This window comes from Silurus meridionalis, chromosome 3 (genome assembly GCF_014805685.1).
Source record: "Silurus meridionalis isolate SWU-2019-XX chromosome 3, ASM1480568v1, whole genome shotgun sequence".
In the NCBI taxonomy this organism is placed as follows: domain Eukaryota; kingdom Metazoa; phylum Chordata; class Actinopteri; order Siluriformes; family Siluridae; genus Silurus; species Silurus meridionalis.
This window is the reverse complement of record NC_060886.1, coordinates 12,313,582-12,331,386: the sequence shown is the minus strand read 5'-3', so window position 1 is coordinate 12,331,386 and position 17,805 is coordinate 12,313,582. Positions and strand designations below refer to the sequence as shown.

At 36.0% G+C, this 17,805-nt stretch overlaps 2 protein-coding genes across 2 annotated transcripts; both read right to left on the bottom strand.

Annotated features, from left to right (window-relative positions):
* Positions 1 to 441: 441 nt before the first annotated feature.
* Positions 442 to 4,318, bottom strand: gjb8 (gap junction protein beta 8). The gene is made up of 2 exons (XM_046841929.1): positions 3,720 to 4,318; positions 442 to 2,760 (listed from the first exon to the last, which is right to left on the bottom strand). The coding sequence occupies exon 2, from the start codon at positions 2,734 to 2,736 to the stop codon at positions 1,936 to 1,938; it is 801 nt and encodes a 266-aa protein (XP_046697885.1). The 5' UTR covers positions 2,737 to 2,760; positions 3,720 to 4,318; the 3' UTR covers positions 442 to 1,935.
* Positions 4,319 to 4,454: 136 nt separating this feature from the next.
* On the bottom strand, positions 4,455 to 17,707 carry cryl1 (crystallin, lambda 1). Its single transcript, XM_046841919.1, has 8 exons — positions 17,551 to 17,707; positions 16,745 to 16,852; positions 16,042 to 16,168; positions 13,604 to 13,765; positions 12,899 to 13,093; positions 5,927 to 6,035; positions 4,856 to 4,962; positions 4,455 to 4,756 (listed from the first exon to the last, which is right to left on the bottom strand). The coding sequence occupies exons 1-8, from the start codon at positions 17,589 to 17,591 to the stop codon at positions 4,658 to 4,660; spliced, it is 948 nt and encodes a 315-aa protein (XP_046697875.1). The 5' UTR covers positions 17,592 to 17,707; the 3' UTR covers positions 4,455 to 4,657.
* Between the last annotated feature and the right edge of the window lie 98 nt (positions 17,708 to 17,805).

Below are 17,805 nucleotides of genomic sequence, written 5' to 3'. Positions count from 1 at the left end.
ATATAAGTTGAAGGACATCGCCCTCCATTGGTTTACCGATGAGTTCTCAGATCCACAAAGACCACCGGCTGTAGAACAAATTCCCACTGTTTCTCCCCCAAACGCATTCTGGAAACTGTTATAACTGGATTGTTTGGATAGATTTGTTTCAGATATTACAGTTGCATATGTTTTGGAAATGTGATGGTACTGGTGAATGTAAAACCACTGTAGGATTCCAAATGTAAAATGATTGCTCTTCCCTGTATGACTTTATTTAAGACCATTCTGACACGTGTATTTATAAAATTCTCTAAAAAAAAAAACCCCTAACACATTAGAAATAGACTTATTAGGATTTTATATAGCTGTTAATAGGAAATGTTGGCGAGAGACCCAATGGTGCAAATTTTTCAACAATGTCATGGATATGCAAATTAATTCAAAGCAAAAATAAATAAATCGGAATGAAATTGAATTTATTTCTGCAAACATTCATATACACATATATACTGTGGCAAACACTGGCATGTTCACAGACCTCTTTATGTTATAATAAATCTATCTGCGCTCGCGAGACAAAGTGTCTTCAGGTTATTTGGTTGTACATATGATTATTATTTATTGATAATTTATGACTATGATTTCTGAGGATTATATATAATATTAATGCTCCATACACACACATACTCCAAACCTGCCTGTCACTGTTGCAAACCATGTGAGGCTAATTATTTAAAAATCAATTTTTTTCGGTCTGTGAGAAACAAAACCCATCATACTCACACATCCAGCATGCAAGTATTTTTTTTATAATAATTTGATAATTTTTAATATTTTTTTATAGGCTACACAGACTTGCTCACTTGTATATAAAATATAATAATGGTTTGTATGCAATTGTACAACACAAGGCAAAAACTGTCACATGTTCAAGTTCCACATTATAGTGTTTTTATCTGTACAGTCATTAAGGTCCACTGGCCTAAAGCTTTGGATTGTCCCTGAACCCAAAAACACTCAATCCAAATGATGAAAGGCTTTTCATGTGTTTTGAGAAAAGGGAAAACAAACCAGGGATGTGATAATGTACCTTGCCATACTGGAACCTCCAGTCCACTGCGAGCCTCTGTTGTTGTGGTTAGAAGAAAGCACAAAAGCTTGAAAAACATTTGACAAAATACAGTATGTAGACACAATCATTCACTAAGGCAAGTTGTAAAAAGGTCAGCAAAACTTACAACTATTAACAAATGTTGTTTTCGTATGCAATAAAAAAAAATGCAGCTTGTAATACAATTGGCAAATTATTTCAGCTTATTACAACTTTTACATAAATGTTTATGCAGATATAAAACCCACATTCATCACCTGCACCAATGCAGATTAAAACAAAACATGATGTTATATAAGATATAACTTGGTGCCAATATAATGATATCTAACCAAGCATGGAAATTACAAAAAACAAAACAAAAAACACTGCATTTGAAGTTAAAATGTAAGCAAAAAATGCTCTCAAAATCGTCCAATCGGTCTACAAAAGTTATGCTGCCTGCAAAAAAAGACTGGATTGGTATAAGAGCATTTTAAGCTGTCTGTCTGATTAGACAATAATTTTTTTTTTTTTTTTTTTAGACAATATTAAATCTACACACTGAATAACCAAGCCGGCATGTTAAATGTAATGTATTTAGTGACCACTAGGGGTCATTGATTTTTCCCCAAATGAGAATACAAGTGTGTAAACAAAAAAGGTAAATAAAAACAAGGCCACACTTTAACCAGTACTAAAGGTGTTTAAACGTTCATCACCAAACGCCTAATACTTTTTCTCAAGAGATCAAACTGGAATATTACAGAAATAGTACAATTGCATTAATGTTCTTTAATTTTTGCGCTGTTCATACAATGGAAAAATAAATCGAGTTAAACCTGTGAAAAACACTGGAAATCTTATACAGATTTGCTATTAATTGACTCAGAGACTGATGAAAGCAACACCTCATTCTTTTTGTTCTGCAAAAGAGCCACATCTTTAGACATGTCTGATGAGTGGGCATATGAATGCCTCCTCTTGGTTCTAGATAAGCATCTCATCAATGCCTTAATGACCAGATAGACCAGCTCTGCTACATTGAGCACAATACACAAAGCTGAAGATCCCACCATGAAAATTGTGAAAACTGTCTTCTCTGTTGGTCGCGATATAAAACAGTCAACTTTATTTGGACAAGGCCACTGTTCACACTTGACAAGACGTGGCATCTGGAAGCCATCGTAAACAAAGTAGAGGGCGTACATGAAGCCAGCTTCAAAGAGGAGCCTGAAAAACAGGCTACAAGTGTAGGTCCACCACAACGAGCCTGTAATGGGCAATCGTCTCTTCTTCAGACCCTCCAGGTCTTCCTCCTTTGCCTTGTCACCCTTGCATGCAATGAGTTCTTTTCTGACACCACGCCTGCGATACGCCACGTGCATGGCCACCATTAGAGCCGGGGTAGAAACAAAGATCAGCTGTAGGCACCAGAGACGGATGTGAGAGACTGGGAAGAAGTGGTCATAGCAGACATTTTTGCAACCTGGCTGCTGTGTGTTGCAAGTAAAGTCTGACTGCTCATCTCCCCAGACGCTTTCGGCGGCCAGCACCAGGATGGTGATGCGAAAAATGAAAAGAACTGAGAGCCAGATCTTTCCCAGACTAGTGGAGTGTTTGTTCACTCCTCCTAGTTGGCTATAAAGTGCTGCCCAACTCATCTTGCTTGCTGCTGAACACTAAACCTGCGGGCAAAAAATAAATAAAATGTCATGTAGGCACACTAGTGTGATACCTTCCCTTTCTTCTCTAGAAATCATAGACAACAATTACTTTAACAGTGACTGGTTAATTACCTAAATGTGCGTTAATTGTATGTATAACATATATTCATTTTATGGTGTTGCACTGTGGGACTGCAATTCTTAGGCAAGGAGAGCATAAAATGAATATACATATACACATATATATATATATATATACACACACACACACACACACACACACACACACACACACACACACACGTGTATATATATATATATATATATATATATATATATATATATATATATATATATATATATATATGTATGTATGTATGTATATATATATATATATATATATATATATATATATATATGCGCGCTTAGGAATGACAAATCAGCTAAAGCAATGATAAAATAAGTATAGAACATAAAATAAAATATAAACATAATACGTGTGTCATGCTTTTAAAGGAAATTTTGAACTGAAAATGGGGCCAGATTAAGTACTTTCCGAAAAAGTTTTACACTCTCAGATAAAGAAATTAAAGATAATACAAAATAAATAAAGAAAATGCGGTCTGAAATCTTTTCCGTCTAATCTGATGAGACCCCAAGTGTAGAGCTGCTCTGAGAAACTTGCCGGATAAAAGAAACATCGGAGAAATTTTATCCGCAAATATGAACCCAGTTAAGCCGAATTCACTGTGCACTTCCATTTTATATTTAATGTTATTTCGATTTTTTAAACAAGTGACAAAACTGAATCTCAAAAAAGTCAAGTGTTCAGTTTTCAGAGTTGAAGAAAATAGGTCCCCAATAGAAATTAAGGTTTTAAAGGTATAGAAAAACAGAGTTTAAAGCTTTTATATATTATCAGTTTGCTACAAACAGAAAGCAGTATAAGAATGCAGAAGCTGTACTTAGTTTCCTCTTACCTGTGTATAGACACTTCAGTAGAGCGCACACATCTTCAGAAAGCGCAGAAAGCGGGTTAATGAGCGGCGGAGTGAGCGCCTCTGCTTTAATGCCTCTCAGGCTGCACCTGCACTCTCGGGGTGGAGCCTCAACCATCGCTCTTTCATAGCTTCGCTATCAGTTCTCTTGTACACACCATTAATACCTTTAAACCCAAATGCCTTTACATAACAAAACATAGGTGATACTTAATATATAGTAAAGGATCATTTACAGTACAGGGTAAACCAACAACAGGCCTGTTATATAACTAATTCCTAAATGACATAGGAGCTTAACATTACTAACATGGCTCGATATTAGACATGCTTCAGCATCTTAATGACATTATAAAAAAAAAAAAAACTTTATGTACCCTTCTTTTCTATACACTGCAAAAGGAGTACTGTACAGTGTGCTTATCTTCATAAAATGTCTAAAATAAATACACACATTTTGCATAACTATGGCTATTCACAAAATATTTTTCTTTTCTAAGAAAATAACATGAAAATGTCTGATTCGAGGAATTAAGGTCTGAATTGGTTTGACTTTTGTCAGATTTGTGGTTGAATTATCACAACTTTTATTCACTGCAACTCACACTTAAATCATGTGGCAGTTTCAAGTCAAGGGAGATAAAATGTAGCTAAACAACACGCTTGCAATTAAAAAATGCTAACTCACCATATAAAAAAACAATTTACCAACACACATCAGTTTAGTTTTTTTAATTGTAAGAAGGGTCAGGTTTGGGTTTTAAACAAAACATCATATTAAGTCTTTTGATAGTCATAGTGTCCGTTTTCAGTTTCAAATGTACCGAATACAGACGTCCTGGTGGTTAAACAGTATTCCTGTCTCAGTTAAACTTTAATGCCTTTTTTTGTGAGACTATGAGTAAGGGACCAGAAGTCATTCATTTCTTAAGCTTAGCCAGACCCATCAAAAACTGATCCCGTCTTTCTCGTCTGGCAGAGAGATGCTCCTGGTCACTTGGGATAAGCTCACAGATCTCCTGAATGGATAAGAAAGGCAAGGTTACAACAAAGACTCATCTAATAAAATGGAAAAATAAAAAAAAGGTTTTGTCTGTAAAAACAAAGACTACACATACTTGATTGATTCTAGTTGCTGCCTCTCCATCAAACTCAGGAACAGGCCCAAAACTAGATAGAACTCTCTTCATGCCCTGCCGATAGCGAGTAAGGTAGTCTTCAAGACCTAAGGGTACAGAGAAGATGCATATTACACGCCTGCTATAATTTATTGCATGTTGAACCAAACGTGTTTTATTAAATAGTTTCACATTTCATAATACACAAATGTATTTAAAAGGTTTATATTATAAAAAACTCCCGTATTTTAAACTAAAAATGTCAACAAAAAAAAATAAAAAATCTTCAAAACTTTTATTACCCCAAATAGCTCTAACCTGTTGTTCGGTCTAGACTGACTTAGTTGAGAATGACTTAGCGGTTTTACAAACTTAATTCTTAAGTGTCTTGTATACTTTATCCTTGTTGCACAGAATTCTGAAGTGCGACTCAAATGACTATCAGATGGGCTTGGATGCTTACTGGAGACTCTAACAGAAAGACAAGAATCTGGTCAGTTCTTCCCTTATAAGCAGCAACCTGAATTAACAGACTTTTACTGGAATATAAATGTTTTATTTTAATATGAGACTGTAGTTTTCAGGGCCATATTAAAAAACAGACGAATCAAAATCCATGTTACTTTTACAGACTGACCAACTGCAGAGAGATCAGTATTTAAACAGCCATTAAAAGAGGGTCTTGTTTTCACATGACTTTACAGAGCAAGGCTAACCTGCATATTTCACACTGCCTTCTGATATTCACCACGAACATGTGGCGTACACACACACACACACACACACACACACACACACACACTATCCTTTGGGTTTTACGTTTTTTAAATATAAAAAATGCCAAAATGTCCCCACAATGTCTCTTTCTTTCTTTCTCTCTCTCTCTCTCTCTCTCTCTCTCTCTCTCTCTCTCTCTCTCACACACACAAACCATGTGAGTCACACAGTAATGCAAACTGTCACATGTATGAAGTTCTTAATTCTTACCTGAGATCCTACAGGAAAGCAAGGCCTCTTTCTGCTATGATTTGTCCATTATACTTTTACATAAGTACGTTTATGGATACTTGCCATTTGGTGCATTCAGATGCATAGTTTCAATTGGACCAATGAAAGCGTAGCGCATGCCCAGCCCCTCTGACATCACCAGATCAATATCCTTTACTGAGATCACATTATCCTGAGACACAGAAACATCACAACTCAGTTAAAAGTTAACCTTTATTTGACAATGGTGTAATTTAAGGACATGCTGGTTTAGTGATTATCTGGGTCTACACATAGTACTTTCAGTTTATCAGAGTCTACATTCAGAACTTCCTTGTCTTTTCTCTGTATGGCAAATTTATTCTGATCCCACCGAGTGAGCAGAAACCAGTGACAGTCTTTCCTTTTTATCCCAATAGAAGAGCACTAAAACAGGTCCTGATGTATTAGATTTCCCTCATCATCTAATTCTGTGCCATGGGAACAATGGGACGGTATCAAGGGAAGTGTGGTAGTGCCAAGCTCTGGGTTTGCTCTGCACTCAGATTACCTTAAGCTACAGATACCTGCTGCATGACCGGCTTGAAATCAAAGCTTGGACACAGACCTAGTAAAAGTGGGAGAGACTGGGAGGGGGACAGGGTGGTCTTTGTTCATTTCCTGTAGCCAACAACGAACCCGTTATATCACGGGTGCTGGGCGACGGACTGACTGTGGGAGTCGAGAAAAGAGGCAGTAATCACCGTAGGCAACCGGTAGCTTTCTCAGCTGCTCCTTTTTCCAGTACTGGCGCGCTCTCAACAATTCTTGAACTCTCTATGCAACTGTGTATAGTTGGTAAATCCTTTGAGTCAACTGGATAACCAAATGAATGTCTCTTAAAATGCAATTTGTTTATGTAAGTCATTATAACAGAAGTATTTATGAACCCCCACCACACGGTTCTTTTTTGCCAAACTGCTTGAAGATTTATTTACTAAAAATTTTATCATTATTGGTACCCAATATTGTGTTTCTATGCTGTGTTACTTTAGCTCATGTGTTCTAACCTGATTACAAATTTTACAGTGGGCTAGTATTTGTATTTATGCAACTATACTGTATAGTTTTTTTTGACAGTTTGTTTCCACCCAGCATAAAGGTTTGTAAATTTCCAATAATGTTTTCCAATAATGACGACTTCTAATGTAGAACTAAGTGTTTCTTTCACAGTAGCTTTACAGGAAAACCACTCATTCTTAATATAACGGAAAAGCTGGAAATGCAAAGATGCCACATACTTTTTCAATGAGTGACCTTGACTGCTTGTAAAATATTGTTTTCTCTACATTTTTATTTTTACATTTTAATAAACCAAAGTCTATATTTTGTGTATGTTGCAGCCATCAAATTACCTTATTTTTTTCCTAAAAATGGTAAATTTTCTAATTCTAAACATTTAACATGCTTTCTCTGTTCTGTGTAAATAAAACATGGGTTTATGAGATTTGCTAATTATATACATTGGTGTAAAAAAAAAAAAAAAAAAAGTGTTGGCCCCCTTCCTGATTTCTTATTTTTTTGCATGTTTGTCACACTTGAAAGTTTCAGATCATCAAACTAATTAAAATATTAGTGAAGGATAACACAAGAGAACACAACATGCAGTTTTTTAAATTAAGGTTTATATTATTAAAGGAAAACAAAATGCAAAACTACATGGTCCTGTGTGAAAAAGTGTTTGCCCCTAAACCTACATTTAGCAGCAACAACTGCAATCAAGCGTTTGTGATAACTTGCAATGAGTCTGTAACAGCGCTGTGGAGGAATTTTGGTTCACTCATCTATGCAGAATTGTTGTATTTCAGACACATTAAAGGGACTTTGACTAGGCCACTAAAGTCTTCATTTAGTTTTTCTTCAGCCATTCAGAGGTGGACTTGCTGGTGCGTTTTGGCTAAATGTCTTGCTGCAGAACACAAGTTTGCTTCAGCTTGAGGTCAGGAACAGATGGCCAGACATTCTCCTTCAGTATTTTTTGGTAAACAGCAGAATTCATGGTTCCATTTATCACAGCAAGTCTTCCAGGTCCTGAAGCAGCAAAACAGCCCCAAAGCATCTCACTACCACCACCACCATATTTTACTGTTGGTATGATGTTAAAAAGTTCAACTTTTGTCTGGTCAGTCCAAAGAGTATTTTCCCAAAAGTCTTGGGGATCATCAAGATGTTTTCTGGCAAAACTCAGACGAGCCTTTATGTTCTTTTTGCGCAGCAGCTTTTTTCGTCTTGGAACTCTGCCATGCAGACTAGGGATGCACCGAAATGAAAATTCTTGGCCGAAACCGAAAACCGAAAAAGGAGGAAAGCAAGGCCGAAAACTGAAAAACCGAAACACCGAAAGAAATTATGCCAATTATTACTATTATTGCATTTATGGCTATGACTGTGTACTAACCTTACTAAAATCAAGGCATTTCAATTGCATAAATTAATATTAAAGTCTCAAAGAATTAATCAATTACAAATTATGAAAATATTTATTTTTAGCACATTGCAACAATGCACAGGATAAAATTAATTAAAATGTAGTCTTAAATGTTTAACTTAAATGCACTCATGTGTACATTAAATAATAATGTACAGGCCCTCTTGCCTGCTGAAAGGTTGTAAATTTAAATATGTTCTTTCATAAAAACAAAGTGCATTCAGAACAAGTGCAACTGCTTAAAGATACAATACAACAATATCACTGGGAAACTTCCTCGCCTTTTCAAAAACGTCCACCACAGACGGAGTGCGCATGCTCGGAGGGGTTTTGCTTTTCTGTGCCGCGTTCCTCTGATATTCAGCATAGCGATCGGATGTTTGGATTTCAAATTAAACCCGACGTGGAGAAAGTTTTTGCAGACGAAATTTCGGCATTACATGTTTTGCAAATCGCTGTCCGTGGGTCTTTCTCAGAGATACTGAAACACGTTCACACTGCAGACATGTTTTAGACAGGCACGTGCAGGGCCGCGGTTTCTGTTTACTACAACAAACTGTTTCGGCCGTGTTTTTTCGGTGATCAACGTCTTTCGGCCGAAAACCGAAAATGCACTTTTGGGCCATTTACGGCCGAAAATTTTCGGTGGCCGAATATTCGGTGCATCCCTAATGCAGACCATTTTTGCCCAGTCTCTTTCTTATGGTGGAGTCATGAACACTGACCTTAACTGAGGCACGTGAGGCCTGCATTTCTTTGGATGTTGTTGTGGGGTCTTTCTGACCTCTTGGATGAGTCGTCGCTGTGCTCTTGGGGTAAATTTGGTCAGCCAAATGGGAAGGTTCTCCACTGTTCCATGTTTTTGCCATTTGTGAATAATGGCTCTCGCTGTGGTTTGCTGGAGTCCCCAAGCTTTAGAAATGGCTTTATAACCTTCTCCAAACTGATAGATCTCAATTACTTTTTTCCTCATTTGTTTCTGAATTTCTTTGGATCTCGGCATGATGTGAGGATTTTTTTTTGGTCTACTTCACTTTGTCAGGCAGGTCCTATTAAGAGACTTCTTGATTGTGAACAGGTGTGGCATTAATGAGGCGTGGGTGTGGCTAGAGGATAATAAAACTCAGGCGTGATAAACCACAGTTTTGACAGGGGGCAAACACTTTTTCACACAGGGCCATGTAGTTTTGGATTTTGTTTTCCCTCATAAAAAAAAAAACTTTATTTAGAAAACGCACGTTGTGTTCACGTGTGTTATCTTTTACTATTATTTAAATTAGTGTGATATCAAACATTAAAGTGTGACAAACATGCAAAAAAATAAAAACTCAGGAAGGGGGCACTTTTTCACTTCACTGTATAAACGCACACATATCAATTCTAACCTTAACAGACAGAAAATATAATGTCAAAGAAATACAGCATTAAAAAAAGAGTTTACACAATGCATTGTTAGAATGTTTTTCAAAGGGTTACAGTAACATTTTCCTGCCTATAAACTGTGTGCTAAACACAGACATCACATTTTCATTAGAAAGACTACCTTTTTTCAGACAGCGCTCTTCAGTGAATTTGTAATAACTTCAAAAGAAACACTAAGCTTTCTTTTGCAAACCGTCAGGCTAAACCAGATTGCTCATGCTCCCATTGCACAAGTCAATGCACCAAGTCTGATAATGCTTCAGGCAAACAAGCAGGACAATAAACAAAAAGTAATGACATCACAACATTCCACACCTTGATGCAATCCCTTTCTTTTGCTAATGCACAATGCTATGTGTAAGATTATACCATGTAATCAGTTCAGTGTCTAATATTAAGAGCCTTGCTAAGAATATTATCGGGCATGGGATTGTGTTGCTGTGCCGTGCCATGCCATGCCATGCCTATACAGTTAATAAAAAAAAATAAAATCAGCATGCCCCTGTTTGGTGATGTAAAAAAATTAAAATAAATAAATGTCCAACTGATCTTTTTCCAGCTGTAATGTGTTGCCAAAAAAATACAAATAAAAAAAAAATAAAAAAAAGGAAAAATACAATAACCTGTCTGCAAAAGTGCGAATACCCCTTTATAATGGGGGAATGTGATTATGCTTAAAATGAACATATTAACAAATTACATTCAATTCATACAACTACAATCACTGAACCAATTCTGAGTAACCCCAAATTCAACATTAAAATTAAAATTAGCAACTTACAGACGAAGTATAGGATGTCATTTTTGATATGTAAAAATCAGGACAGGGGCACGAAAGAAATTTCAAAAATCTGATGTACTGTACCCTAAAACCCTGTACAGTTCATAATCAGGAATGACTTTAATAACTGTTGAAAAAATGTGTCAATTTTGATCACTCATATTTCTTGTATGACTGGGCCATGGAGAAGGGTGGCCAGTGGGGGGTCCTTTTTCTTAAAAAACTAACAAAAACCATCCAAACTTGGCTAAATGCATTATCTCTAGTCGAACGTTTGATGTACGGCTAAAGATAAAGAAAATGTTCACTTTCCAGTGGGAAAATGACCCACAGCACAAAACAAAAAGAAAAGCTGGGTAATTACTTGAATAACTGTGGAATGTGCCAAATCAATAAGTTCTCTATTGATAGATTCTTGCCACAAATACTGAGTGCTCTATTGCAAGAGAAAGATGCGATAAAGAGCTATTAGTTTAGCAGTATGCCGACAAGCAGGTTATTGTCATTTTATATTATTTTTATCTAAACAATTCTATTTTTCTAGGTTGCTATTTCACATTACAGGTTGTTGAAAAAAAAGGTGAAATAATTGATCTTGGTTTCAGTTTTGCACGAACCCCAATAAATATTAACATGAGTGTGTAAACCATTTATATTCACTGAAGGGGAACAAAATCTGTCACTGGTTTGTCTAATGACATAATCTAACAGACATGATTTGTTGAAGTTATTAGTTTTTACTGTGAGTGGAATTACTGCTATTATAAATAAACAGCTGATAGTCTTTCCAAGCTGGTCACTCAGCTTTACACTCAGGTTCATTAGCATGACTGGAGTTAAGCTCAAGGGCTTCTTTGATATCGGTTTTGCACACTGGATAGGTTATCTCATGCAGCACATCTTGACACCTGTTTACTGTAAAAGTTGGATGCAAATCTGAGGTACAGAAATGGTTTTTGGTTAAGGATTCTTTTGAAACTCTTGAGCTAAGAGAAAGAAATGCTTTCTAAAGTATTCTTTAACAAAATAACCCAATTTATTAGCTATACAAATGTATATTAGGATGACACGACATAATAAAAGAACCTGAGAGAATTAGCATGCATGCATGCTCACAAATAAGCCAAGATCACACTTTATCTGATCTATAACCAGAGAAGGCTGTGTCCATTTAACAGTAAACTTTGCACAGTCCAAATGTGAACATCTAAATGGAACTACTGGCAAGCAAACACAAGCTCGTATTCCACGCCCTGATGACAAAAGATCACAAGTTAAAGCCCTGCTTCTTGAACAGCGTAAGTAAAACACAAATAAACCAACCATTCTGATTTTGATTTGCCGGTGTGTTCGGGATCATCGTCTTGATTTATGATTAAATTTCTGCCTACCTTCAGCTGCTGGACAGAAGGCCTCATATTTATCTCAAGAATATTCTAGTAGAAAGTGAAGTGTATTATTGTCTCAAGTTTTTCAGGTCTTGTGGCTGCAAAACATCATTCCTTCACCCACCATGCTTGACATTCGTGAGTTTATTGTGGTAATATGCAGTGCATTGTTTTTAGGTGCGGTGCATGATGACCCAAACCCAAGTGATGCCTCCGAATTCTTTTTGAAGAGAAGGGGATTTTACTTTGCTGCTTTTTCAGGAAGCAGTTTCTTTCTGATTGTGCTGTATTTAACACAAATGTGTTTACAGAGGCATGTAGGATATATGATGTAGTTCTTTGTATTTTCTTCACATCTCTTAGGGTGCTTCTAATACATGTTAGCCTGAGACAAAAAGCCCCAGTGGGAGCAAAGAAAAGTCAAGTGCTTGGCAAATTTTACTTCAAGTAAAAGATAGTTAAAAGATTGGTATCTTTAATCTCTAATGTTACATGATACTCTTGTGTCCTTTGTAACAAATTGAGTAGGGTCTGTGAGGTCCCTTCACTACTATTTCTTTTGCTCATCCTTTGAAGAGCACATAAATAGATATAAATCCAAACGTATTACATTTTAACTCTGTATAATCAGGAATTCATTACATCATTAATGTGTATATCCATATACACACTAGAACCAACATCAATCAATCATAGAACAGCAGTGCAATGCATAAAATTATGCAGTTACAAGCTTCATTTATGGTTCTCATTTTTGTGATTTAGGAGGTGACATGGTTGTCTCAAATATTTAAGAATCTGCTAAACCCCTGAGAATCTCATGCAAAACTACCCTCAAGAGTTTTGGCTCTTTGCATATTTGCATGAATGCGCAAGGGTAAAGGTGGTGCTTAAAATTAAAATGATACGCTGGTAAATGAACATGATAGACTGAAAGATACAGACACTGCAAAATATCTGTCTGATGTAATGCTCAGACCACTTCTAATTATACTTACTTTAACCAGTCTCCAGCATTCCGCTATAATGGCATACTGTACTCGATTTAGTGCAAAGCCATCAATCTCCTTCCTGAGGCGTACAGGTGCCTGCCCCACCTCAGTCATCAAGTCGAATGCCACGTCCATAGCCGTAGGAAGGGTCTCAGGGTGAGGAACCAGCTCCACCAGACGAACATAGTAGGGTGGGTTCACCTGTCAGTTGAAAAATGCACACTAATCATAGAAACACAAACCTTGCCTCAGGGAAAATGCATTTGAGACATTGTTGTGTTTGGTGTTGGGAATGATAATATTTAATGCTCTGCATTAAACAATGACCCAGTAAACATGTAACTGTAAACCATTCACATTTTGGTACACAGACACTTTAGTAGCCCTGAACTCTGTACAAGATGGAAATATACTCTGGATGCAACAGCAGTCACACAAACATTATGCATGTGCACACTCCTTTACACCTAGGATAAATTTATCATAACCAATGAACTTTCTGGCATGTTTTTGGAAAGTGGTAGAAAAACCACCTTCAGAAAACTTTTACTGACACAAGGAGAACAATCAAAATTCAGCAAGAGCAGTAATTCTAGCTTGGGATTAAAACCCAGACATTGGAGCTGTAAAGTGACAAATCCTAGCCGCTATCATACATTCCTCTGAGGACTCCTGTACAAATAACTGTGTTACAGTGCAAACTTCACTGACCGGGTGGGATATAATACAGCGTTTTGGGTTCTGGACTAGAGAGAAGACGTCGCTGGGCATCAGACACGAGGTGGAGCTGCTCAGAATAGTGTCCTCACACACGTGATTTTCCACGGCCTGGAAAACAGTCTGCTTGGCTTGTAGGTCCTCAAAAACACACTCCTAATAAGCAACCATACACAGATTACGGAAAAACATTTCACATATTTAAAAAAAGCATAACTAGAAGGAATAGCGTGTGACAAAAACATCAGTGTTTTTAGCCAATAAATGTAATTTCATAATATTACAAATTTTACAACAATATTTTTTTTGTTCTGATTTTATACTAAAACCATACATGCTGATAAGATTTAGCTGCCAAAATAATTTTCTCGTTCTAATCACATTCCTTGAACTGTCATAAGTGTAAAGGTTAAAAAACCTAAACTCTTCCCTGTGTGGTTAATATGTTAATTATCAAACCACACAAAAACAGAGATTGGATATAAGTCTGACATAACATTTTAAACCATCGTTTAAAGTTTCATTTCCTGTTAGAACTTGAACTTATTTTGATACTCATTCACAACCACACAAACATGATTAAGAATGAAAAGCTCCCACAGATATATGGAAAGCTTAGTCATGTAACCTTGCACATCTCTCTGCGTTGGTACTAGCCAGGGAAAACAAGAAGTCACTGATTCATACCTATTCTATCAGCCATCTCTTACAGCAGCATACACCACTTTGTACATCACTACTATTTTCGCTTTGTCAGTACTTGTGTCCACGATTAAAGCACTCAGTTAAAGCTATTTATTCAGACAGTTGCCGAGAAGTGCAAAACACGTTAACAAATCAGAAAACAAATAAACAAATTCGAAAACACTAAGAAATGCAAAAACAAAAATAACAAATGCAAAAACAAAATAACAAATCTGAGAACAAAATAACAAATCCAAAAACACAAACAATTTAGACAAACCCGGAAAAGGTAGGTATAGTTTGTGAATGGAACACTTACCGATCATTGGACGAGACACCTGTCATTCAAAATATACAGGAAGTATGAAATCTTGTAACTTTGTTTCTTATACATGGGTAAAGTTCTTCGTTTACTTTCAACTATTTTTTATTTCGATTAGTGCACCTTTAAATATAAGAAAATACAGAAGTAAACATAAGCAAGCAAGGAGAAACTGGAATTAATTCAAAGCTACTTTGAGGAAGGACATTCATATGCAGTGATGTTGGAGATGCTGCAGTATATCATGACATAAAGATTAGTTTGTACACATTTACACATACGTTCCAACTCTCTCCTGCTGCAGATTGTTACTTCAGACACTTTATGGTCTGATATCCATAACTTGCTTTACCCAAAGGTTTCCCATCGAAGACATTTCACTGTGAATTACATTATCTTTGGACTTGTAATAAACAATAACAAAGACGACTTTCTTGTTAATAATATACTTCTGATGGGAACATTTTATATCACAAATCTAAAATGCAAAGTTGTTTGCATTTTATAATGAGTTTATTTCTTTCACCAAAGCCCTTAAAGTGATTAAAAAGAAAAATGCAATTAAACTTTTGTCCTTTATAGAAAAATATGATTTACAGAATAAACCATAGCCCTGTTTATTTTTATCCTTTTTTTATTAAATTTTATTATCATAAATGTTATTTATTTATCTATTTTTTCCCCTCTTTCCCCTAAATATATGTTTATATATTTGTATTTTCATGCACCTGTTCTGTCTATTGTAATGTAAATTGTATTTGTTATTGCCACGTTGTTTGTATATGGCTGATTGCTTAATAAATTTTTTTTTTAAAAAGACTTGTACTTCCTGTATATCTTGAATGACAGGTCTCTTGTCCAATGAACGGTGACTGTCCCATTCACAAACTATACCTACCTTTTCCGGTTTGTCTGAATTGTGTTTTCGGATTTGTTATTTTGTTTTTGGATTTATTAATTTCCTTTTGGATTTGTTATTGTTTTTTGGCTAATTGCTTAATAAAAAAATAATTTTAATAATTTTAAATTTTAATAAATTAAAAAAAGACTGCTGTACTTCCTGTATATCTTGAATGACAGGTCTCTTGTCCAATGATCGGTAACTGTTTGATTCACAAAATATACCTACCTTTTCCGGTTTGTCTAATTTGTTTCTGTTTTCAGATTTGTTAGTGTTTTCTGATTTGTTAATGTGTTTTGCACTTCTCGGCCACCGTATTATAGTCATAGTACTCACAATAAAGTAAGTTTCAAATATTAACGTGTAACAAAAGTGGTGATTGACTACAAGTTAGAGGTTTATACATTTTAAATCTCCTGCTATCCATAATTTTTTCAGTTGTTCCCTGACCAGGATTGGCACACCAGAATAACTTGCATAAAAAGAGAATACTTGACGGATTTGTGGTTTAAATAAATAGTGTACCTGAACAAAAAATGCTCCCTCTAGTGCCTGGGATAGGTCATCATGACTGCTCAGTAGATTCAACTGCTCTGTAGCACTGAGCTTTCCCCTAAGCATGTGAGCTTCCTGAAGCTCTTCCACTTGCTTCCTGCACAAATACAAAGACAAGGTTTTTTTGTGTTCATTCTGCCCACAGGGTAATTTTATAGGGGACAGGGGCTCAATTTATTTCACTTCACTTTATTGTGATAAACATAATGTGTTATGGCCTTCACGGATACCAGTTCTCAAACCCATCTAAACAGCTATATGGGGGTGATGTATTTCATAGTGCTCTCCACAAAGACCATCACAACACCAATTAGGAGAATATTGTGTAAAGAATTAGTGTTTATGAATCTATTTGAGTTCCAGAGTCGTGTAGACTCTTTGCTATGACACATTGCAGCTGTACTGATAGCTTCTGGTGGCTCAACACTTTAACACACTGTATGTCATTTAATAGTATCTTTCATTTAATTGATTAATCTTTCTGATCATTGTATCAAACATTAATTGACAGGCTAGGATTGAGACTTCAAACCAATTTCGCAAGACATTATTTTGTTTTTTTTTTAAATATCAAAGCCAGTGTATCCTGAAAATGATTTATGTGCTGCCACTTCAAAAGATAATTAATTCACGTACAGCTTTGGCTACTGATTTCTACCAGTTTGTCACAGACCTGATTTCTGCAATGGCCCCTGACGCTTGTCCTGGCTGATTGTCATAGATTTTAACCCGGTAGCCTCCGCTTAAAAACACCATGGCCCAGGAGCGGCCAATCAGCCCACTGAAACAGAAAACCATCAAGCCTTGTGTTATTTCAAATAATATTACATTAGCTGTAAGATCCATGGGTAATGAGTGGTGTTACTTGCACAAGCCTTAGGACTACAGTTGCCATGAACAGTTTTTGTGTCAATTAGTAAATAGAGGATGATCCTAATGATAGACTGTGTTTGTTTAGGGTCAGGTTCACTATCGAATCTTAGCCTAGACAATAATAACAATGATAAAACTATAATGATTGGACATTCAGTATCACCCAGATAAAGATGGGCTCTTTTGAGTGTGGTTCCACTCAGGGTTTCATCCTCTTAATGATTTATTCATTTAAAAGATATATTCATTATCTATTTATATACAAATAGAATTTAATGATCTTATAAGCTTAAATAATTGCTCCAGGCTATTTTTTCCAAGTGAAAACCAAGTCTGCCAAAAACCTCAACAGGTATTTATGTATAATGTATAGTAGTCTAGCAGTGGATGCAAGAAGTGCAATATATTATTCCATCATGACCACACGATACTATTAGGAACATGCACATAACACACACTTATTTGGTTATCAGTCCAATTGCAAAATATTCATCCATATCAAAGGTCAAGGGGGAAAAAACACAAATGGGGCAACTGCAACTCGACAGATTGCACTGTTACTATTACTCGATATTGTTAGATTTAAAATGCTATTAGATTCCTCACCTTCCTACCACTGTAATAATGTTCCCTTTAGATGAAGACATTGTGTTAACGCTTTTACAAACACCGCTAAACACACTGTAAATTCAGCTGCACTTCACCCCAAAGCAAAACTCCAACACAGTCTCGTGAATCATGTGGTCAAAGGCGGTACTTCCAGGCGTCTACGGAAGCCTACATGTGGCAAATTAGTTTAAAATACCCTGAACGTCTTTAATTATTATTTATATATATATATTTTTGGTAGTGAGTTTTGTT